At 38.6% G+C, this 24,438-nt stretch overlaps 3 protein-coding genes across 3 annotated transcripts; 1 reads left to right on the top strand and 2 right to left on the bottom strand.

The window, feature by feature from the left end:
- Window positions 1–9,840: 9,840 nt before the first annotated feature.
- Window positions 9,841–14,220, bottom strand: LOC145229857 (programmed cell death protein 10-B-like). The gene is made up of 7 exons (XM_080095187.1): window positions 14,050–14,220; window positions 13,889–13,945; window positions 13,516–13,636; window positions 13,112–13,238; window positions 12,763–12,844; window positions 12,384–12,466; window positions 9,841–12,125 (listed from the first exon to the last, which is right to left on the bottom strand). The coding sequence occupies exons 1-7, from the start codon at window positions 14,140–14,142 to the stop codon at window positions 12,035–12,037; spliced, it is 654 nt and encodes a 217-aa protein (XP_079951313.1). The 5' UTR covers window positions 14,143–14,220; the 3' UTR covers window positions 9,841–12,034.
- LOC145229858 (uncharacterized) lies at window positions 14,218–15,480 on the bottom strand. The gene has a single exon (XM_080095188.1). The coding sequence runs from the start codon at window positions 15,448–15,450 to the stop codon at window positions 14,800–14,802; it is 651 nt and encodes a 216-aa protein (XP_079951314.1). The 5' UTR covers window positions 15,451–15,480; the 3' UTR covers window positions 14,218–14,799.
- A 2,899-nt stretch (window positions 15,481–18,379) lies between these two features.
- LOC145227783 (uncharacterized) lies at window positions 18,380–22,810 on the top strand. Its single transcript, XM_080092693.1, has 7 exons — window positions 18,380–19,744; window positions 20,019–20,368; window positions 20,513–20,629; window positions 20,767–20,884; window positions 21,092–21,178; window positions 21,761–21,911; window positions 22,311–22,810. The coding sequence occupies exons 1-7, from the start codon at window positions 19,436–19,438 to the stop codon at window positions 22,598–22,600; spliced, it is 1,422 nt and encodes a 473-aa protein (XP_079948819.1). The 5' UTR covers window positions 18,380–19,435; the 3' UTR covers window positions 22,601–22,810.
- The last annotated feature ends 1,628 nt before the right edge of the window (window positions 22,811–24,438 follow it).

A 24,438-nucleotide genomic window follows, 5' to 3' on the forward strand; every position in this document is an offset into this window, starting at 1 on the left:
CCCGCTGTTTACAAAGATCGCACGCGCGAGGCAACGTTACTTTAAAAAACCTGCACAACACGCGCAGCACACACCCAACAGTCGCTCGAGAAACCAGGCGAGACCCTGCGAGAGAGATGGGAGCGCGCTCTCCCTTTCTCTTGCTCTTGTTGTTTCTTTTATTACTCGCGAGGCGCTGTCTGTCTCCGTGCCGGTAAAGTCCGTCTCGAATGTATCAGGCCAGAGCACAAGCGCGGTTCGCACTATTGAACGAAACTGAGCTAAGGTTTTGCGTCGAAGCTACTTCCCAAGGCGGATTGAGGGTTCTGGTAGTTCACGAAAACCTCCTTTTTATGATGGCAATTTTTCCACTTAAACCATATATATGCATACAGCTGTATTTTGTTTTAGACATTGGACATCCCTTGTAAAAAAGTGATGTACATTCGGTCCTTGGGTCGACACGCCTTTTCACTGTGACCAACCACGCGTGTTTCAGTTTAGCACTCGATAGGCATCTAATCGGCGACCTACTTAGGCGACAAGCGTCATATTATCTCATCGTTAGCAACGCCACAAAAACACAGGCCACCTGCCTCAAGCTAAAAAAGTCAAAAACAGGTGACAAAAAAACACGAAAAACGCAGGAAAAGTATTAAAATTGTGCCACCAACGAAGGAACCATTAGTCAGCAGACATCAGCTATTTTCTGTGTCATTTCACGGCTATGCAAATATTAATTTTCGGGGAGAACTAATCCAATGCTAAGGATCCAAACTGCGATAAGCCGGTATGGGTAAGAACAGAAAGCTCTGCCCACGTAAATAATGCAAGTGTATGCCTTATGCCTTCATCTTTCATCAGGGTTCGACAAGGCCGGTTGACCGCACTAAACGTTAAACTTAACCTTAACCGGTATAACTAAACTCTACAAGGCAACATGTTAAGGACACTGCCTTAATATTTGCTGCACTTGAAAACAAAATCGGCTGATTGGCCAAATTACAGCCGTAGCTTTTATCTGGGGCTTTGTCGCGACATCTGCGCTGGTCATTTCGTTCGCGTCATCGAGTTGCCGGAGATGGCGGGCGCAATTATGTGGAGAACACAGAATGGCGGCCCTCGCTTTTTCGACCAAAGCTCGCCTGCCAACGGCGCACCGTAAAGGACCACGGTTTTCTCATAAAGAATGACCGCATAGGAATAGATAGATTGCATAGTTTTATTACAGGACTTGCAAAAAACTTTTTGTTTGTACTCTGTTATAAACGCCATGTTTGGATTTTAAACAAAGACGGCTAGAACTTAGTCAGTCACATTTACACCTTACAGTAACTGATAGCAAAAAAGCACTAATTTAATTTTAGACCAGCAGGGCTGTAATCACATGCGAGCGCTTCGTTGTATTTTGTTTCACACAGCGTTGAGCGAAAGACTTATCCGTACATTCGCGGTTGTCTGGTGTGCTGTCGACAGGCGATGGTATGTCAATATTGGACATTCCCTCACTTCGAAGCTTTAAAAACTGTGAACAATTAACGCCATGTAATTTGATGTTGTGAATTATCAAATGTGTTAAATATTTTCTTAATTGTAACTAACAATTTTGAATATAGTGTTGTTGCCAGGTATTCTTCATAAACTTTCCTTTTTGTTAAACCGACAAATATAATCAAATCAGCCGACGTTTCGACGTCAGGGTGTCAGCTACCCAACACTATAGTCCTTATACCACTAAAAGGGTGAACACAAAAAGGACACTGGCGCAAAAAGTTTAACAGTTTTGAGTTGCACGTTGGTTTGAGATTGTGGCAATATAGCAACGTGGAAGCTTTGCATAACGAAATCCGAAAGTTTATTTTAACGACGAGCTTTTCGTAATACCCGTAAAGAATATTAGAAAGAAAACAGCGATATTTCCTAAAACATACAACGCGAGTTGTGACGTCACTACCTTGACACTTTAAACTAGACTATTTCAGCCGGGGTGATTTTGTCATGCCTTCGGGGGTAAATAAAACAATAAAAAGATTTGACATTTCTTGACACATATTAAGATAATCAGGTCCATTATGTTGTAACAACGATACACACGCACGGCAGCAACGTACTGTTACCAATGTCACAAAAAACAAGTTACCGTCTAATTCTCGCAAATACTGTTTTTGCAACAGGTTTGCATGAGCTTCGTAAGAATTGATGCAATATACTTGTTTTTAAACCAAAACTGCTAGCGTGATTATTCAGTAGACAAAACGTACATCCATAAAATATAAACACAGGCGAAACAGCTGGTGTTTCGCCGTTGAATTCTAATTACTGAAGACAAAACAGCATGTGGGATATACAATTAAAGGCTGGTTTACCGATTTGCTACAGGCGTGATCAAATCAATAGAGATACAACTAGCATTACCACCATAACCAAGTTGTCAGTCTTCCACAATAAAATAGTCACACTAAATCGGATGCTTTTCTATCAAACATGTCGTTGTTCGGGTAGGCCGATGACGGAGCACCGATTGGAATTTATCAATATCTATTCTGTACATACATTGTACAGCAAACTATAATCCACCCCAAGTATGCGCGTGCAGTCAATAAACTATGCTGTACGGCAAACTTTTCAATTTGCTGCACGCTAACCAATTTTTGTTTGCAGGGTAAAAATAACTATATACGCAACAATGTTCATAGATTTTCAACTTTTAAAAAATAAACAAAAATGTTTTCATTTTTCAACTTTTGTTTGATCGCATTTTGTTGACAAAAATAATCGAAATGGAGTTCGACCGTTTTTTAGCCTCTTGCATTTTTTCATTAAATCTTAGATTGTAGTTGCAATCTCCATGAACAAATTTTTTTCTGGACACATTTTGAAATCTATCACGGCACATTACTATGCTTTGGCACAAACACACTGCTAGATGGTACGAGAAACAAGTTTTCTTGGTTTCTCAACAAAATTGAGACTAACTCGTGGTAAAGCGCCAATCGAGTGTGGTGCTATACATTAAAAAACATTGATAAGAAGTCAACTTTGTACCAATGGTTTATCATATGTATGCTTGTCATGTATTTAGAAACCCACAGAAAATCAGTACCACAACCGTGGGATATCGTTAACCAGACTATAACTGCAATGTTGTGGCGTGGCAGATAAGTTCAGCAACACAAAATAGAAAAATTCAACGGTCGTTAATGTATTGGGTAGTGCCACGCGTTTGACCTTAAACCAGTTGCTTGCCCAAACGAACAGAAGTTCGCAACCGGAGGAAAATTTTTCATGCCTCGGCGGTAAATATGAGTATCAGTTTTGATATTCCTTAAAATATCCAAGAAATAATTTTACTTCAAGAAATGGTACAGAACCTTTGCTTTAGGACTAGAGACAAAAGCGGGTATTGTGTAGTCAACATATACGCCCTAAAAAGGCGAAAGCCTACAAAAGCTACTTTCCATTGAAAAATTTATATTCTTAACACAAAACTATAAAAAAACGTCTGAACAGTTCAAATCTGAACAGATATGCTCGGTTAAATTAAAAGGTTTATTACTTATGTTCGATACCGTTTCGTCCAAAACGGAACAAGCAAACGCTTAACATTGGTATTACAGGATGTGGCCATTCAGTGCGGTTACGAAGGGCTTATATACACGTTTAAGATCTTGTCTATACACCATAAACTATGGAGTGAAAGAGAGATTGCCAAAACAATGGAACGTAGTTTCGAATGTAGTAGAAATGTGTCCGGTGTCAAAGAGGGTTGTGTTTTCAATACTATCGCTCAATATGCATGCTATATTATTTCAACATCTCACACCCAACCACAGTTTTGGCAGTGGTTTTAGTTGATTTAAAATTCGAGTTTAAGTTTATAGAGCTGTGTTTTATTGTGGTTTGTATTTAAACCTCGTGTAGTGGACAAGCTTACAGATTAAAGATTATGGAACCATAAAAGCACATTGGCGTTACATAAAAGCTGAATGTGTAAACTTTAATTTCACAGAGTCTATTCACAGGTTAAGTAGGGGCCATTTTTATCGATCAATTAAAAGGTTTTACCCGTGAGTTTTCTGCCAAGTTTAAGTTTGCGTTCTATCACGCAGCGGGGAACCAGTTTGATTGCGTGTCTTTCATTTGATGCGCGATGCATCAGATGGTAATTTGTCGTTGTTGGACCCAATTACTCGCCGCACGCAGTTCTTACTCTTTAATAGAAAAAATGCGCTGAAAGTTGCAAACGTAAAATGTAACAACTGCGTACATATGATTGTCAATGCGCTGCAATGCAAATGACCCTTGTTTTGTTTCGTTTTTACGGAAATTGTACGTGGGCGCATGACGTCATGAGTCAACGCCTGTGTTACGTTACCCTGTGGCAAATTTTGTCCTGCGGAACTAAAACGTTGCCAACGAATCACATAATGGCATAGCCATACACATGTATTACGCGCACATTATTGATATTTGATCAAATCAATACAAAATATTTATGTTAGTTATATCAGAACACAATCTTTTTGACTCTGCAATGTAACATATACAAAGACCAAATGAGGCCATAAATTTCTGCATTTCATTGCAGTAACACAAAAAACAAACAATCAAATCGACTTTTAACAAAACACAAGGCGTAGATAAAGGAACTGCGAACGCAACACGCAATACCGATTCGGATATTTCAAACAACTGGATATCAGACGTGAAACACGATTCTAATGCCAGCAAACAAACTAATCTGATTTGCAATGCGTTGTGTTGTGCTGTTCATTAAACTGTTTCCAAATGCGTTAAACCCTTCTACGATGCCACTACTAACTATCTGACCTCACACATTCCCTCGAATGGGATATGGCTGACTGTTTAATGCACACAAAGCAAATCACCAAACCTCGACCTTGTGTCTCACTTTAGTTTGGGGCAAACAACTTTTCAAATGCGGCACGTTATAATCACTGCAGCTTCATAGAACAAGTAAGGTTGATCGGCAGCCAAATTCTGCGTAGCGACCGTGCCCTCGCGCATCGCGTAAGTGCCTGTTGATTAGACTAAACCTTCAATCACCACATGGCTATACTATAAGCATGAAACATGGGGAAAGGCTGCTGTACAGTTTAAACAACAATCAAGAAGATACCCGTTTCTGGCAAACACAAAACCGTCAAACTACTACCGCCCAACAAAGGGCAGCCTCGTAGCGGCGTAGCACGCCAGCTTCATATCAAAAACACTCCGGGCACACGAGACTGCTTGTGCGATTCGAGACTAAACGATCATCACTTACGTCACAGCAAAACGGCAACGCTTCGCAAACTCGTTCGCGGCGCGAGCGCTCCTTTTTCTCCTACTCCGCGCCAACCAGAGCAGAACGAAATACAATAGGGCTTTAAAACAGCGCCGTTGGCGGAGTTTCGGCAAGGAGAGGTGTCATACCGAAGTAAATGATACGAAATGACAAAAAGCGTGCCATTAGCCTCTGCGTTGGCGTCTTCTTACCACAAAATAATTACCCCATTACAAAATCTATGCCAGTTCACTTAACTAATCAGCTGATTTCGTACAATCCTCACGCACCACGTTAAGCCAACAAGGCAAAGCCGCTTCCGTCTTGGAAATGATAGTGGCTTCCTATGCTATTGGTATGGGCGTTACTGATCTTCCGAAATTTCAAAAATGGTTTGTTTTCCCGAAGTAACAGCAATTGCCCAACATTTGTGCAAATCAAAAAAAGGCCGTGTTGTAAACTTGCAAACCAATGGTGTCCTTTGCCCGACGATAAAGTCATGAGACACAACAAATTAATGCGTGACATTGAACGCTTTAAAAACAAATTAAGAGCACCATATTGCTTTTTCTAACAGCAACCCAAACAGAGCAGCGCTTTACGCAGAGAGTTTTATGACTACAATGCGCCAGTGGCTGTTTGCAATTGAGGTTAGTCAGCGGCCCTGTTGTGTGACAGAAGACCTTCGTGGAGTTGGTATTGCCAGACCAGTCAACTTGCTAAATTTCACCCATTGCGTACATAGCCTTCTTTATTCAGTCAAAGCTAGTGACAAAACACATTGGGTCACTGTTTAGCTGCAATGTATCCAAAATGCTTACTAAAAGAGGTGCTTTAATCAAAGGCATACGTATGAATTGATTGTGGTAAGGCCACGCGCAAACGCCTACAACCAACACAAGAGCTTCTCATGTGTTGCCAAATGCCCGTTCCAATAGCGTGTTATGCAAACACCACAAACCGTAATTGTCGCTTTCCCGAAACAATTAAAGTAAACTATTGTTTACGTAACCGTGTTTTGTATTCTGTTTTTGTTTCGTTTCAGGTACGGTAATGCAGATTACCCAGTTGCATCACCCTTCAAACATTTGTTACATATTTAACAAATACAGTTTACTACAACAACAACAAAAATTAACTCAGCTTAGGTTAGTCAATGAATACAAAAACTTTTTTTGGAGAACTGCAGTAAAATATACAGATATGGCACGATGTGGTTGTGTCGGTAGCTATGCTCTCCAATAACGCACACAACTAAAATATCCGAGTCCAAGGACAACGTTCTGACTGCTGCCAAAAGAATTCCAGACAGCTGGGTAAAAATGCCTAATCTTTGCTGACCTAACAAGTTGTTATTCGCTTGTCAAATACTTCACTTGCCAATGAAGGAAATTCGTGCTAAACGAATCTCAAGGTTTGCCACGCTACACAGATTATAAACGTAGACTAAAGACTGGCTCTTTCTTTTTGTTGCACCATCGGGTCTATTTATTTGTACACAAATGTATTGTTTCGTAATAAAGCGGTATTATACACAGTGAAGCGCGTTGGCAACTTGTGGCCAAATTTCAGTTAGGGTTTACATAATTTTGTGTGTGCTCTTGTGCTCCTTAAACAAAGTCGTACCCCAAAACACTCTCTGAATGAACATTTGTGTCGAAAGACATTCAGTCACATATATGCGAGGTATCATTTTAAATGTTAAAAAAACTTTACTATTATGTGTTACTATGTATGTTGCGTCCACGTGTATGTGAACAAAACATACAATTCGACACGAAAAAAGGCCTTCAACCATACTGCCACTTTACATACACCATGGACTTTAAAAAATATCAGACTATGTTACATCGAATTCATATGGTTCGCATGAGCGGTTATGGGGGCGTAACTTCTTGGCTAATGGGCCAAGTACACGGCAAGAAACTAGAGATGTTCCGAATATTCGGTTTGCCGAATTTATTCGGCCGAATCGGCCACTTTTGCAAAGATTCGGTTTCGGCCGAATAATTTGTTGCGATTCGGCCGAAACCGAATCTTTTACGAACACATATTTAAAGCGTTAAACGTGTCTTTTCTGCTTAGTACCAACGAAAATCGCGCCAATCATTATGTTTTTAACACATCATCGTTTTTCCCACTGCAGACAACTAACCAGTAATTCATTGTCGGGTTGGCAATCATGCTTAAGGCAATGTTAAACCCCACAGAACTAAAATAGTGACGAAACACAACCATTCTGCATTAATTGCCTGGTAGGTAAACTTATATTTTCATGTCAAACGCGTAGCGTACGAATTCGCGTGACGTCATGAATGATTCGGTTGATTCGGGCAAATTTATTAGGCAAAACCACCGAATATTCGGTTTCCGCCGAATCGAACTTTCGTCGATTCGGTACATCACTACAAGAAACAGACCGAATCAAATTGGCTGTCATAAGCTCTAGGTGGAAATAGCTAGGATAAATTTGCACCGAACATACGATATTTAATTGAAAGTGAATTGCTGATCGTTTTTTTTTTGTTGTTGTTTCCAGGACTCACTAAATTGGTTTTCTGTACATTTCTGGGCGCTGTAAACAAAATGTGTCAGCATGAGTGTGATTCTGTTGAAAGTCAGCCCGCAAAAAAATTCTCTTCACTGTTTCTTCGTGAAACAAAATTACTCAAAAGATTTAAACCTTTTTCCCGTTGAAAATTTTATTTTTGTAATTTGAAGAGGTATTTCAATTGCGGTGTTAAGGAATTTTTTCCACAAATATTTTTTTTTAATTTCTATTCGAAAAAACGGCAGAATCATCACGCATATCTCATGCCAAAAGTGCATAGATATAGTAGCCTACAAGGAAAAGAGAAAAAACAGCAACGCACAGGGAAACGCGGTCCGTTTAATATAGCAGAAAATTTATCTCCATACAAAAACAAAACGGAACGTGGTGATAAAGGGGAACAAAATAAGTGACTAATTGTATCAAAAAAAAAATCCGTGAGGCAAAATAAAATACGTTTTAAGTTTAAGCTTTTTAACAACTACAATACATTTTTTTTTGAGAAAGACCGCAGCCGCAACAAAGTTGTATCGGTTGCTGCCAATAGGCAAAGCTATTAACTTTTAAGTGGAAAAAACGTGAGAGGCGGAAGCGTTGTTTTGATTCTTGTAAAGCCATTCGTATTTTACGTAAGGTTTTAGTTTTGTTTTATTTTTTGAAAAAAATACCATAATATTGACAAATACTCTTGACAATGGTTGTGAAATAGAACATACCGAAATCATGGGTCGGCTTATTTTTGTGTGGTTCATTCCAGTAGTTTATCTTTGTAGCATAACTGTTAAAAATTAGGAAATGTGCAGGGGAAGTTCTTAACATGTGGAAATCCTTATTCATTTCGAATAGGCTTTACAAGTAAACTGCTCGAACTCGAAAAAAAATAAAAAATAATAAGCCTTGCAAGGGAGCTGTGGCAATTTTTGCAAACAAAACCAGAACGTTTTTCATTATAGACAGAAAAATAGCTACAACGTGTGATTAACGTTTGTAATTTCTACAACTTTGCCGATCAAAGCTGAATAATAACCACAAAAAATATTATTCGGTACAAACGCAAAACAAATTTTCATGAAAACACTTGGTAAGCATCTGAAGCTAAGTTGAATTAAAACATAGTGACACAATTGCAAGAAAACAAGCAATGAACCTGGAATAGAGGCGCAATATTAAAACGTTATGAAGAAAAAACTTGCCTTACTAGGGTTCTAAAAATACGAATAACTTTTGCACTCAGTTTGCCCGCACATAATTTGCATGCCTTGGCCAAAAGGTAGTTTCTGGCCGTTATTTTTGCCGAATAGTTGACGATGAGATATAAATATACCAGCCTACACAAATACCGGAAGGTGGGCGTGTGCCGGTCGTGAAATCTTTTATATCAAGTCAATATCGCCACCCAGCGGCATAGCACGCCGTTTATTTATTTATTTTCCGAGCAAACGCATTAAAAGTTCATAAACGAGCTGTTGGGCTAAAATTTGGTTAATTTTTTTACTTGGTATTTATGCGTCAAACTAGTCAAACAGGCCAAGTTAAAAAGTTCCTTTCAAACGGGCTAACCAAACCCTTCGCGAAATAAGAAAATATAATCTGTACCATTATATTTTATTATAATCTGTAGGGTGTAGCTTCACTGTTAATTTCCAATTACAAAAGAATCCTACCGTAAACAGCATTATGGCAACGTGTTTAGCGGTTTTAAAGGCCGTTGACGCGTTGAGCGCTTTTGAGAGTACGCCGTACTATTTCATAAATTTCTCATTGTACAGTACTTATTGCAAGTTACGCGGTTCATTTCCAAATTCACCCTTTCAACGCACGTTTCCTGTATTTGCAGAAACCAATTTACACCACAAAAGCCTTCTCTTTTCTGTTATTAAAAACAAATTTTGTCAGACTTTGCGAACTGCGGCTTATTGTTTTGGATCAACACAGTGCATTTTTTTAACTTCAAACTATTGCGTAACAAGGATTTCATAACAGCTTGTTTTAACACGGTTTTGTTATATAGTCGTACACCTAATCCAGTTGTACTAAGTTTATTATAAACACGTGGATAACAAAACAAAGCGAACTCTCAAAATTACGACGCAAAAATAACAGTAGAAATAACAATAGTAAAGCAAGGAGCGATGTTCCTAATAGCTGGGACATATTCTACCACATTGTTACCGTCATGATTCAATTATAATCGGCAAAAATAACACAATTTTTGGACGTTCTTTTGTTCATGTTTAAAATGAACGCAGATGCCCCATGAAACGATATTTTCTAAACGCGAATGGACCGTATCGACCAAGATTGTTTGAAGCAGGGGCGGGTGTAATAAGCGGGATAAAGAAAAACAAAGACGCTTGGTAGAGATGTATCCCAAAAGAATTATACTCTGGAGATTTTTAAAGGCACGACCAAAAATTTGGTTTTTTAGTTAAAGTCACATTCAAGCCAATTTTTAGCCCTATTAGTTTGTAAAATGTACATTCGTTTGGAATTTCCATGTTTACGTCCAAGTTATCATGTGGGTTTAGCATTTTCTATTTTGCCACAGCATTGAACAGCGTGTAATATATCACAATTCAATACTGCACAGACACAAGAGAAAATAAAAACACAAATGGGGCAGATCGAAAGCGCGTTTAAAACTAAAAATAGGAAACGAAACGCGCTATCAGCCCACCCATCAAGGACAGCAACAGGATACATGCGCTTGAGATTGTCAGAGGCAGATAATAAAGTATATAACTACGGTATATGCAATGCAGTTCCATGTCAGCCATATAGTTCACTTTTTCAATAAGGGCTGGTTTTTGGAAAGGTTGCATGACCTCTTATAGATCGAATGAATCCAGGCAATCCAACGAAAAAATCTAGCGATTGAATGATGTGGTGACTTTATGAAAAGGAACAGTTTGATATAGAGGTGTAAGTCCGTCCTGGCTGGAACTTAAGTATGAATTTTACGGCTTGCTTCACACTCAGCATTATTTGTGTCACAATTTCCACAACTATGGGTCTCAATTCAAGCTTGTTTGAAAAAAATATCGAGTTCAAACCGGGTTTGCGGGTTGAAATTGTGGGTTATTTTAGGTCTAGTTTAACAAATCTACCATGTTGCAAATGATCAACAATCGCTATATTGGCATCATTACGAATATAGCGTATTGATACGTTTAAATCAAGATTCTTTCTAAGTCTGTATCAGGTGATCCAAATTAAGTTGTGTGGAAACGAAATAACGTTTAAATGCCAAAACCAGATTTGAGAGTGTTTCAAGATACGTAGAACACCAAGTCCTACCAACGATGCGAATTTCATCCTATTTTGACGCCTCAAACTAAAACAACGGATAAATGGGACTTAGTCAAAAATGGTGTGTAAGTGTTCTAATGTATACTAAGGCACAACAACGTATGTTCCATGAACTGGCGTGAGTAGACGGATGATAACAGACGAATATTGTTTTGCTGCCAAGGATAGCAGCACGCAGAGCAATATAGAATGCACCGCGCGAGCACCAACGCTATTTAAGTTATGGGTAGGAATTCCATGCCCTAATAAATCATTCATCATATACCTGAACATCCAAATTTTGGATGCCATTTTGGGCAGAAATAAATAAAACAGGCGGCTAATTCAAATCATAGATTATCTTGGTGAATATTATCAACCAAAAAAGAAAATTTGATTTGCACTATTTAAACCTGAATTTATTTCTAATCTTAGACATATTTAAATCTAATTCTTAAAATAACAGAATTAACACATCTTTAAGTTAGTGTTGCCAATATATATTTCCTTATTTCGTTTGACTATATTTACCAAAATAGTTTCCCTTAACTATTTCGTTGATCATATCTATGATAAAAAATTGATACTACCACTATACGTTTGATGCCATAAAATACTCATCAATTTTGTCACTTTAATTTAACAGAGGCGGTTGTGCCGTGTACGAAGGGGGCAGAAATATTTTACACAGTTTGATCAGCAGGAGATCTGTCTGTGTGTCGTATGTTAATCATTGATAACATCACGAAAGGAATGCACCCAAAACGCGTTGACCTGGACAATGGTAGGGCGTGGTCCGTGAAAGGTGTCACCAATGTGAACTCGAACAGTCACTTTGATATAAAACTCATGTTTTGCGATAAACGTCCTGGCGCGCAGCACCTTCAGTCTTTACCAACTGGTATCCAACACTGGCAGTTGTGTTAAGATCAAAAACCCGTCGACGATGTCTTAAAGACCAGTAGAATTGCGTTGGCTTGATGGATCAACCGATTGGCGCTCACATAAACCGGGACCTCGCTGTGGAAACGGGTAAATGACAATGTACGAGTCAGTGTGAAAAACAGTTAAATTTGGTTCAAATGCTAAAAAATAATGTGGCAAATGTATTTGAAAGGTATATTTTTTACCGTTCTTGATTATTTATTTGCACTTTAGAAACAGTTTTCATAATAAAATTTACCAGTTTACCAAAAACACAGTCGAAAATGCATGTGTTGGCATGAGAAAAAGTAAAATTTACTTAAAACGCTAAAAAATGATGTCCAGAAAACTGACCTGCCGTCCCTGAAGTAGGATTTTAATGTGTCGCTAAAACTTTTGGAGCACTTGACGAATTCTTTCTTTTGAAGATCTAAAGTCTAGAAATTGCAAATAAGAGTAACAGCAATGTATTTCTTAACACTTCAATTGACGTCATATTTAGTTTTTGAAATGAAGTCATATTTGGTTTTGCGCCAGAATTGCAACAAATCAAACAACGGTATGTGTTTAGTGATACGCATCTAATAGTTCAAACAATTAATTCCAGGAATTTGTTTCTGAATGCTGACTGTGAATCACCTAAATGGCGAAAGTACCTACTAGAACAAATGAGAAATTTCAAACGATGACCAACATAGGTTACTTAACTACATGTAAAGAGAAATAATCTTACCCTTTTATTTTCCCGGGTGCTGTATTTATGAAAGACTGCGTTGACGGCGGATAACAGATCTTTAATTGCACTTGCAATGTCCCTGCATGACACATACCAAAATTGTACAACAGTAGGAAGTGGCCGATTGCCCCCACCGAAAAACAAGACCTGTGGCTCACACAAGAACACTACTGTGTAAACTGAAACCAGGAAGTGTTGGTTCGCGTGGATACAACTCAGACAAAGAAAATCCTTTGTTTGAATAAAACACCACATGAATACCTAGTTTCTACCATCCCCCGTGCACTTGCGTGTACATATATCTAAAATAGTAGACACTGATTTGGGACTACCACAGGGCATTTACTTTATGGTTTGCAGAAATCTAGGTCTGTCGTTCATCTCGTCAGGTATCCTGGATAAAATCACTTTGAGTTTTCGGGATTGCTCGGATAACCGGACAAATTCTCTTTCTGTCCGATGAAGTCTGTGTTCTGTAATAGAAAAATATTGTAAGACACACCAGAAAGGCAACTTACAGGTGTACAAGCACAAAACATATACAGTGGCATATGGCAATAATACTGTATTGCTAATGAGTAAAATCGTATTAGCTTAGTGTTGTTTTATATTGCACACATACACACCATTATAAAACCATAAAATGACGACAAACAGTATTCAATAATATTGGCAGCAAAACATTTCCTGTTGTAATAAATACATAAAAATGAATTATGCCTGGATCTGTGTACAGCAATTGTTATATACCTTGGCTATCTTGCCCTGACATTCGCAGAAGGCTTTTTGTGAAGCTTATTTCATTTGGAGCTTCTTTTTGAATTACTCCACTTAGTAACTCTTGCGTAAATCCTGGAGCAGCTTTTTCTGCCTGTAAAAATATGATACTAAATTTAAACAATCTTATTTAAATCATGGTGATGCAAGTGACAATATACCAATTGAAGATTTTATCAAATAAGACATTTTTTAACAATTGAGTCAAAAAAACGAATAAGGCTATAAATACCTTTGTGTTTTATGGCTCTACACAATGTAACCGATACTTATATTGCTATTAGAATTGACAACAATACCACTGTTACACAGAGTCACAATTGTTTAAATTACAATTATTGTCTACCTCAGTAAAGGCACTTTTCAAAAGCTGGATTGTCTGTGGATCACATTCTCCTGAAAGCTGTACAGACAAATACAAACATATAATTTGTACATGAATAACAAACACATATGGTATTACATAAAAAGTGTTTGTATGGTTAAGTGTAACGGATGAACACCTACATTGTCTAACACTGGAAAAAGTCCAAGATGTAGAGGAACAGACACTACTGGTGATCCACGGTGGTTTTCAATGTTGTTTGTAGATGCCGCCATTTGAAAATTTAGAACCCACTCACTTTATTTGTGACAAGTCATTTTTGTGATAAATATTTCATGTAATTAAATTGCCTGAAAAACATTTGATAAGTGAAATACAAACAAGGTCAATTTGCGTACAGTGGATTTAGCAAATAATCTCATTTTGTTAAGTGCAACCTATAAAATACATTCATGTTCAAGTATATATAAGTCATGTACAGCAAAAATTAAAAATGTTCTAGCACAAATCATAAACATGCCCACAATCACAGTGCCATTCAAATGATAGTTTAGTGTAAAAATTCAAACATACATGTATAGGACTGCTGCAAAAAGCAGCTGATACACTTCAAAAGAGGCTTTAATAGAACTTTGAAGTAATTGTACAGGAGTGTAATATGATAAATGATTTTGAAATTGGAATTTGTTTTGTTCATTTTACCTAGCCTCTTTGCACTTTAAAAACATCTTCTTCGTTTGAATAGAAAACTACCACAGTTTACCAACAACACAGTCAAAAACTTACGACAAACACTAGACACCAGCACCTATAAAACTAGAACTATTTCTAGAAACTGGTATTTATCATCTTTGTAAAAAGTAAAATTTGTTTGACAGAAAGCACAACACACATAAAATATTTTAGAAAAGGTTATAAAATAAAGTTATACTTTACACAGAAAGAAATCTTGGTTGAGATTTTCTTACATCACTCCAATAACCATGTTTCATTTTATGCAACTGCACCTCGTGAGGCAACGTATAGTGAGGAATGCTGGCATTTGTAGAGCCAAAAAAACTATGCGGCTGTGAATACTCATAATGGATAGGGTCCTGTCTTGGTGTCTGACTGTTTAAAGTACCAGGACGGGCCATGCTACTGACTGCATGCTTCAAAGGGTATCTTTCCTCTTTGCCAAATACACCATCATACTCCATGTCAGCAAACGCTGACTTTGCTCTCCTTAAGTATGCTCGGTCAACACTGTAACATGATGAAAACTTCGGAATAGGACAAGCACAAGGATCCTCTTCAGTTGCAACAGACCTTTTTCTGTATGTGTCGAAAGTCTTTCGTTGATTTCTTCTGAACTGAATGTTGCTTGCATGTGTAAACAACCCATAGTCTACAGGGCATTTGAAATATTGTCGGCCTCTCCAACATCCATTGTGCTTTCCTAGAGGATATTCCAACTGCAAACCAACCCAATTTCCCTTGGCACCATTAAGGTGTCCTTTGTATCGGACAGTGGCACAAAGAATTTTTCCCTCATGCTGAACTTCCACATATTGTCCAATCACAATGTTTTGAAACAGCACCATTTCTAACTTCTGTACCGAGCAGAACAAACAAAAAAATGTTATGAAAAAATGTTAGATATAACACAGCATAATTAACTTGACAAAGGCAGTGAAATCCTTTACACAGTACAACAAAACAAAACCAGCGTTTATTAAACAAATCGCATACCAAGCTTATATTTTTGAAAAGTGTGAAGAATACATTTCATTTTTGAGGGCAACTAACGACTGATTTAAACAGTGTCTACTATAATAGGCCGACAACGCTTCCCATTTTTAACTCGTAAATTCCGTCATTTACACAGCAGCACGTTTACGAATAAACGATTCCTGGAACCGGCAATAACTGCTGGCAGAATACACAAAAACGCTACACTCTTGAAAAAGGTAAATTTAATTAAGTTTTTAACTATGTTACATATTCTGGCAAATTGTATCTTGTTTGCTATTCTGCTAAAAAACCCTGCGCATTTTTGTCCGGCTTGATTTTATCATGTCATATAGTTTGTTTAATGAACCATATCCACAACCACAAAACTATTTGCTGCTAAAAATGGAACATTAGCAACATAAAAATCTTACAAAATTGAGAATTTCGGGAAGCACAAACAGGCTTTTACATTTACGTGCAAACCACTGCAGTTAGTATGAGTAAAAATCGGTATTGTGTTTGTAAATACTAATAATTATAGTTGACAATGTTATTGTTTCCATAAAGTTTGTCTAAATACCACACATGTTTTTCTTGCCACATTTAACATTTGTACGCCGTCGCCCTAAACCAGGGGTGGGCAAACTTTTCAGTGCAAGGGCCGCATTCAAAAGTTCATAATCTTATGGGGCCGCATAGTATTTCACCAACGGCCCCCAATTACTTGCCTGTTTTTAAAAATAACTGGTGTAAAAAATTAGATTTAAATCATATATATATATACCATTTAAAGCCGCCTAAAATGCTCAGGTTAGTAATTTCTAACTTGGTGTATATAAGTTTAGCTGAACGGAGATAACTGTTTATGACGTCATAATCTGTATTGTGACGATTGCGGTGCCTGTTCTTTTCGCATTGTTTGCACACAATAAGCGGATAAAAAGCCTTGCGCTTATGGCCAGTCTCACGAAATCTCGTTTTAGCAGTTTGAAAATCGAAATATTTGGCAAAATAATTTTAGTCACCTCACGGCAGTCAGTATATATATTTTAACATACAAGGTCACGGCCGCACAAACTCGTCTCCGCGGCCGCATATGGCCGTACGACCGTAAGTTGTGCACCCCTGATTTAGCCCAAAGTATTAACATAGTATATTTTCAGCTATGTGCAAATACGTTATCAGTTTGTTTGGAGAAACATTAGTTGAAACGCTACTATTGTAATTGTTTTAAAATAAACAGGCTTTTGGTGCAACATAGGATACACCACGATTTTTTGTTAACAAATTCCTTGCGCCAACATTAAACAAAGCGAGCCGCTTTTAGTATCCATCTTTAAGTGCTGTGCGGGTCTGTGTTAACGATTCTAAAGCCGTGTTTAATGTCCGTTTGCAATGTACTGCAACGACCTAAACTTGATCCAAAGTGACCAAAGTTTTGGCGTCAACAGTGCAAAGTGGGCTGTATTTGAAAACGTGAATAGCTTTTACTTTTATCGAACGAAGAAATTGTGTCAAGTGACGATTTGCATAATAACGTGGCAGAAACAACAGGCTAAAACATGTAAAACGTATCTGTGTTTAGTTCCAAAGTATTGTATACTGGTACAGATTCTGCATATGGTATAGGTATCGGCAAGTCGCACCTTCGGTATTTTTTAAAACTCTACGCCTGTGCTTATAATACCGTACTATTTAGCGTGGCTCGGTAACTTTCTCTTTAAAATTTACTAACATTTGGCGGGCCGCATAAACTCCTTTGGCGGGCCGCATGCGGCCCGCGGGCCGTAGTTTGCCCACCCCTGCCCTAAACTAACATACACCAAAATTTAACTGAACTTTGTGTTTTTGAAAAAAATGCATGAAAATCGGTTCGTAATCTCGTCTTTCTGGTCGTAGAAAAAGGTACTCTGCCATTCTCACCCCTACGGTAAAAACGTGTCGGGATTTGTTTACCAAACTGTGTTGTTATGCTTTCTATGAACCAAAATCATTCACAATACTATATTAGATCGGGGGTGTGCAACCTGCGGCTGCGGCCCGCGGTCCAAATGCGGCTCATTGATTAAAGGTTATGCGGCCCGCAGAGACCCTTGGATTTCACATGTAGCCTACTGGCCAACGAATCCAATTATTATGTATTTTTGAGCAGATTAATGCGCCCTGTGCTATTTTTCAGCGACCTGACAATATGCGGCTGAGATCAAATGCGAATTTTACGTGTAGTTAGGCATATTTGGTATATGCAACAAAGTAAAATTACCTTTTATTTAAAAAGGTGCGGCCCGCGGTCTAACCATTGTAATTGCATTTGCCCCCCCAGTAAAAAAGGTTGCAAACCCCTGCTTTGGATTATTACTGACGTTGTGATGTATAACTATAGGCTACTGTGCGGTAAAACGGTCAAAATATTGAAAAACTTTAGTGTGACTATAATTTATTAAAGACTAGCAGGTGCAGAAACCACATAAGATGATGGATACCATTGTTGTGACTTTTTTCCGCGGTTAAGGATTGTTTTACTGTCATTTAACTACCTTCTTCACAATGGTGTCGAGTCACTTTCTTTGTGCACAGGGTAATAGGAGGTCGATAAGTCACAATTAACTTCAACCATTGTCCAAACTGAACGTGACCAGGGTGCCTTCAAATAGATTAGGGTAAAAACTAGGTATACGTGTTCATATGGCCCGAAAGGCTTATATGATAGGCAAGCCGTGAGCACGATTAGGAATCGAGACGGCCCTTACATAAATATAGAATCAGCCGGCGTAAAAAACTGTTATAACAAGATGCAAGTCATTGGTTGCAAGTAAAGTGAAAATATCACAGCTGTCGACAGTGTACATGCTTCAGGCTGAATGGTTAGGCCATCGATAGCTTCCTGCCTGTAATTTCGAAAAGTAAATAAACAAACGCACACCAGACGCGAAGCATGCGAGTATACATACAGTTATGATAAGATTGACGCGCAGGTTGTAGACAGTTACTAAGTGTATGTGCACATTGTGCAGCTAAGGAAATGTTTTCGTATGTTATGACATGACAGATAGTAGGTAGTTTAGACTGATAAATGGTGTGAGGCTGAAGTAAACTGTGTATGTAGGCTAAACATTTTAATACAGATGACATAATTGCCATGTAGTTATGAGTACATTCGAATGTTCTTATTTGGAGGGTAACCGACACGCAATAACTAGCCGGAAAACCCGAAAACGTGAGATTTCACAGACCATGGCAGATGGAAATAGATTAGCGTCAACTGCGTTATAGTTGACAAGTATTACATGAGAACGGTGTTAACTTGTCGAACCAGTCGTATGTCAAGCAGTCTGCACAACTGTTGACTTCCTCATTGTTACGCAGCAATCACATAAACGCTTGTACGTTTAAGGTCACGAAACCTGGCCCATTCGCGGGAAGTAATCGATTCATTTTTAGACCAGAACAGCTCGGGCAAGTTTTTGGCCCAAGAAACCCACAGCGCTACTTCCCACGGGATCAAACTGCTTAACATAAGTGCAGTACTTATGTTACTGTGAGGTTTGCCGGATCATCTCCGCTGTGTGGGGTTTATACACAGCGGTCACGCGCGGACGTATTACACGTGAATTATTATCTTTCTCGTGTGTCTTAATAGACACGATTAGGCATTAATAAAGAGCAGGTTAAACCGGTTGGCTAAAGAATGCTCTCTTATCGCAGTTTGTCAGTATTGATCGGTAAGCTATACACTGTTGCCACTTCAGATAAGAGCAGGCCTTTTGAGATTACATAACACTGTAAGCCTGCTTGTATGTGTTCTCTGGCTGCTGCATATGTACTTGCTGTTAATTTTCAGCTTAGTACTAGGCCATGTCTACAGCGAAGAATGTACGACCTGGCGTACAAAGTTTAACTGTACCAAGTGCTGATTATGAACGCCACCACTCGTTGGGCAATATTGCTATCGAAGAGGTCCGTCCACACACTTCAACCCAAAACGGCCGAAACCGCTTGTCTTCAAATGGCCGGTTGGAATGTGAACCACAGCAGAGTACCGCAAACAAAAGCAGATCGAGTTCTTGGAGTATGAGGGCTCTCAAACAAGTTTTTGTGGATACGGCAGATGCGAAGTCAGATTCGGAGATCGATTTACAGCTGGAAGGCGCGCCTGTATCGGAAGTAAGTGGGCTTTTTGTGTGGAAATGTACAGTATAAGGTTGTAGCTATAGAGTAGACACGTTAACATCAGGATGTTGTATTTCCAGCCTTAACACAGCATGAGTAATTTCCACTTGGTCTAGCCGCGGGCCATTGGTCGGTTAAAGAACGATATTGGCGCGAGGCTACCTTTAGATATATTTAACATAACTCGCGCGTAAAAGAAAATTCGTCTAGGATACAAAAGTTGCTAAATGTTAGAAACGCGATTCTAACTGAGCATTAATCTGTTCAGAATTTCACAAGCCGCGAACAATTGCCCAGTCAATCACCAGGAGGAATTTTAAGGCGACGCCAATCTAGAAAGTCCGTTGATCACACGCAGTCAAATGCTCCACAGAGAAGAATCGGCATTGGGAACTGGATTTCGGAGGCGGCACCTCGCGTATGGACAAATTTCTCGAAAAACACAGAACACGATGCTTCAGAGGAAACCCAAACCAAACCTGTCGTCGAACGAAAACGTATTGTATCGATTGCTGAACGGGACGATTCACGTTTGCGTTACGATCCAGCAAAACATCGCAGGGCCACAGTACACTATTCATCGACTGGTCGACCTTCTGTGATGATGGGCTCAAAGAGGTTATGAAATATTGATTTCTGTGCCGGTTGTGTCTGTGTAAATCATTCACATTTTGTGTAGCGCCCTTTTAACGACAAGATTGTTACTTATGCGTGTTGTTCATCTGTCAATATGCGTAAAGCTGATTTACCTTTATGTGATAGGCTTTCCACGTTACGAGCAGCCCACTTGGCAAAGGAGGATCGGGCTCTTGAACAGATCAAGGACGTTTGTCGTGATTACATTCTTTACAGGCTTCGGCGCAAAAGCTATGCTAACAAGTTGGTTTTTTGATTATTAGCTACTATGTAGTATAATTCTAAACATATTCCTGCCAAAGGACTGTAAAACATGAATGTATTTGTACAAACGTACCAATTGCTGTTGTTACCATCAGTTAACATTTTTGTTCCGTCAGGGTAAAATTGAGCCGGCTTCAACAAACAAACAATCGCTGGATTATTGAGGACTCTTTGTTTGTGGTGAACGAATTGGAACAAGGTAACAAACACCTCTTCAGAAATATTTCAAAACAGGTAAGTCAGTAGGTTATATTCTTTCTTTTTTGGGTGGTTAGCTATTTGGGAAATAAAAATACAACAAAATAAAAGTGCAAACTGCTGAGCTGTTTCACTGTTATGGCCATTGTGTGTTTTACAAAGAAGCACAAGGTTTTAGTATGTGACTTATTTGGAAAGCCTACATGTTACGAAACACATGCACGTATCATGTTTTTTTTCTAGGTTGGAATAACCCTCCGTTCCGAAGATGTGCTTCGCAAAGTCTTTTCCGAACTGGCCATCGAAATTTTAACCACCGAGGAGAAAATGGTATGACATGTGCAGGGTTTTTTTTTGGTTTGGTTTGGGTGACCGCTAAGTAGTTTTAAGAGACCGCAAGTGTTTCATTTAAATAACAAAAAATAGCCATATTTGCTTATTTGGGAAACCGCTGGAGAAATTTCAAAACACCTTAAAAAACACTGGACATGTGTAATCTTGATCGGGTGTTCCAGTGCGAAGTTTTATAAATAAAACCAGGTTAATTAATAGAATATTTTAGGTTTTGGAGCCAAAATCACAATCATGCTGAATCATGTGTAACAATCCAACTTTGTGACTTGTATATAATCGCAAGAAAGTACACTTGATGACTTTTTTAACAGTATTTTTCTGTTTTGATCTCCTGAAATCTGAAAATTTGGCTATGTATTTAGTCAACATGGGCTGCATTTTACGTTTACTAGATATAGGGACCTTAACGGGTGCTAGTTTTGCTCGAACATAGGCAATGAAACGGTGTGAAACATCTTTTAAACTTAAAATCATCTTTGTATCATACACAAAAAAAGACAAAAGTTGATCCTAAACGTAAACAGTCACAACGCGGTAAATTGCTGGTTTTCTGTGCAGCAGGATGAGGCGACAGAAAATGAAAGTTGTGAGAATGTCCCTTCTGTCACTGCGGAAGTGCGCAAAACGTCGTTCAGCAACAATTGCCCTCGAAGCCGGACGATCGAAATCACGTGGGGACGAATATTCGCAATTATAGCCATTGCAGGAGGTGAGCCTATTGTTGTTATGCACAACTATTTCTTTTACATTGACCGCAAACAAACTGGAAACTTTAAATGAATAGGCCTAGTTATGGGCAAACCATTAAGATACAATGCTCCAAAGCGGTGATTTTGCAATGGTTTAATATCTGTCTGTTTACTTGGAGGGTATCTGTTTCGATATTATTACATGATCTTGACGTTTTTTGTGGATTGTTCTTCTCAAAGTGTAAAACTGTTGGTCTAACAAATTTCCTTTGCATTTTTTGGTTTTGAGAATTGACTTTACACCAGTAAGAATAAACACTTACAATATACAATATTCATAAACATGTTTTATTCCGAAAAGAGGTCGTTAAAATTTGTTCGGCTTCATCTCAACTGAACACGGAATATTTGATTTCCAGGCCTGGCGGTTGACTGCGTCCAACAGGGACACTCAGACCTCGTGAACTGTCTGATAGAATTTTGCGGAGAAATCATCCACGAAGAAGGAGTTTTGTCGTGGATCGTATCCGAAGGGGGCCTTGAGGCTTTGCACAAAGTTGCAATTGAAGATGACAGAGACAGCTGGAATAATGCCGATTACGGATATTTTACAAGACTTTGTAATGCGGCGTTAGCGTTTGGGACTTGTGCAGTCGCAGCTGTTTTTGCAGTAGCGCTTATTGGCAGTATTTTGAATACGTTTACCTGATTAGTTTATCACAACAAGTGCGTTGCTGCTTTCTCTCTAAGGTTACTGTTCCACATTAAGTTACTGTGGTTCTTAAACGAAGTTCGGAACTAAGTTATCTACTTATTTTCATGTTTGTTTCTTGATTTATTTGGTGCTGTTGTCGCATCTTATCCTTCTGTCATTGCTAGCGATTATTGCTTGAAAAGACTAAATTGGCAACAAACTAAATCTTTCCAATAATTAGTTTGATTGAGGATTCGCCACGATTGCTTTCGAAATTATCACAGGATTTACTTCAGGGACCTATCCATAAAATTCATTTGTCAAGCATACGGTTTTGCTCATTGACTGAGCAAGGATGCTTTATGCTGCCATGCAATGGCGACAATACAACACATTGAACAGGAAGAAGTAATTAGGCCGAAAAATACGCGAAATTTTTGAACGTTTTGGTTTTTTAATGATTTGGAGTCGCTCCTGTTTATGTTACAAAATTCTAATGTTCCCTTGACAGAAATTGGTAGTCATATCATAACATGGCGTAACAGGCTCTCCAATTCAAATCTCGTTAATGCTAATTAAACCTGAATCAAGAACACCAATTATCATTTATTTTTCCTATTACTTATTAATGTAAAATTAGAGACTAATTTTGCGACCACCAGGTGTTTGGTATTGGTTTTTGTGTACGGGAGGTTTTGCACACAGCCTTTGCATTCACAAGTGCAAAAAAGCCATTTTAACGTCAATAAATTGCTAAAATGGTGATAGGGTACTTAGAGACAAGTTACAAAACATTATTGATGTACACCCGCACACATATTTTCGCCTTGAAACCGGCGAGTAGCGTTGCTTTGAAGTCGTGATTTACGGGTTAAGTTGGTTAACACTGTTTTTCTCCAAAGCCGCAGTTAGGTTTATAAATAAAACCTCGTTGTCCAATTAAACTCGATCAAAGTTGCAGCCAAGCTTCACTACGATAGCAAGTATGTCATCGACTGGCTACATTAGAACCTTCGAAGACATCGTTATGAGGTGCGCTTAACTTCAGTAAGACAAGCTAACAAATTGTCTTTCAAATACTAACGAACAGAGGTGGTATACAGCAGCAGAGCTTGCTATCAGAGCCCTTAACTTGTACAACGTGGTAAACAACCCGTGTTGACAGCACTAGTCTTGATGTGGTCAACAATTCGTATCACAAATGTCAGCTTTGCTGTACAGCACCGCTGTATAGGGTAATGTCCTCGAGCAAAGTCTTGCTATCCTTAGTTCTTAAATAACAGACATCACTGACTGAAAAAGTTCACGAGTGTTTAAGCTTTGACATCTTCTTGCGTGAACTCCTCATGCCCACTTGTATAGAAACTCAAGTTCTTTATTATGACTTAATTACATCAAAAAGGTTTCTGTTTCGAATCATTTAGGCTATATCCCGCAACAGCTATTACTGAATCCGAATACCATGGTAGGATTAATCAATTTAATTTCAATAAGTTAGGCAATTTTTAAATAATGTAAAATTGTGCTACCCTTATAAATTCCTGTTGTCGTTGTTGCATACAGGCTACCATTTTGTGTGCAATATGTCAAAAATTAACCAACAAATAGTATAGATCAGGGAGTCGAACCGGAACTGAACCCGAACCCGTCGGTTTGAGCGGTTTATTTCATTAAACCCGAACCGAACCAGAACCGCAAATTACGATTTCAGAAAAAAAACGAACCGGGGTTGAACCCTATATTTTGTAAACCGGAACCGAACCAGTAAAAAATGCAGCCTGTATTATTTTTGGGGGATCTTATTTAAACAGCGCACTGAAGTTAAAGATACGCAAGATAACAGCTAAAGGGCG

This window comes from Phallusia mammillata, chromosome 5 (genome assembly GCF_965637545.1).
Source record: "Phallusia mammillata chromosome 5, kaPhaMamm4.hap1.1, whole genome shotgun sequence".
Classification (NCBI taxonomy): domain Eukaryota; kingdom Metazoa; phylum Chordata; class Ascidiacea; order Phlebobranchia; family Ascidiidae; genus Phallusia; species Phallusia mammillata.

What these genes read in the sequence shown, in the direction of transcription:
- LOC145229858 (XM_080095188.1), bottom strand. Translation starts at nt 15,450, where the DNA reads ATGGTGCTGTTTCAAAACATTGTGATTGGACAATATGTGGAAGTTCAG.
- LOC145229857 (XM_080095187.1), bottom strand. Translation starts at nt 14,142, where the DNA reads ATGGCGGCATCTACAAACAACATTGAAAACCACCGTGGATCACCAGTA. An exon ending in TGAAAAGTGCCTTTACTGAG is followed by an intron (nt 13,637 to 13,888) that starts GTAGACAATAAT and finishes ATATTTTTACAG; the next exon opens with GCAGAAAAAGCTGCTCCAGG. An exon ending in AGATTTCTGCAAACCATAAA is followed by an intron (nt 12,845 to 13,111) that starts GTAAATGCCCTG and finishes TGTGTCATGCAG; the next exon opens with GGACATTGCAAGTGCAATTA.
- LOC145227783 (XM_080092693.1), top strand. Translation starts at nt 19,436, where the DNA reads ATGTCTACAGCGAAGAATGTACGACCTGGCGTACAAAGTTTAACTGTA. An exon ending in TCAGAAATATTTCAAAACAG is followed by an intron (nt 20,885 to 21,091) that starts GTAAGTCAGTAG and finishes TTTTTTTTCTAG; the next exon opens with GTTGGAATAACCCTCCGTTC. An exon ending in TAACCACCGAGGAGAAAATG is followed by an intron (nt 21,179 to 21,760) that starts GTATGACATGTG and finishes TTTTCTGTGCAG; the next exon opens with CAGGATGAGGCGACAGAAAA.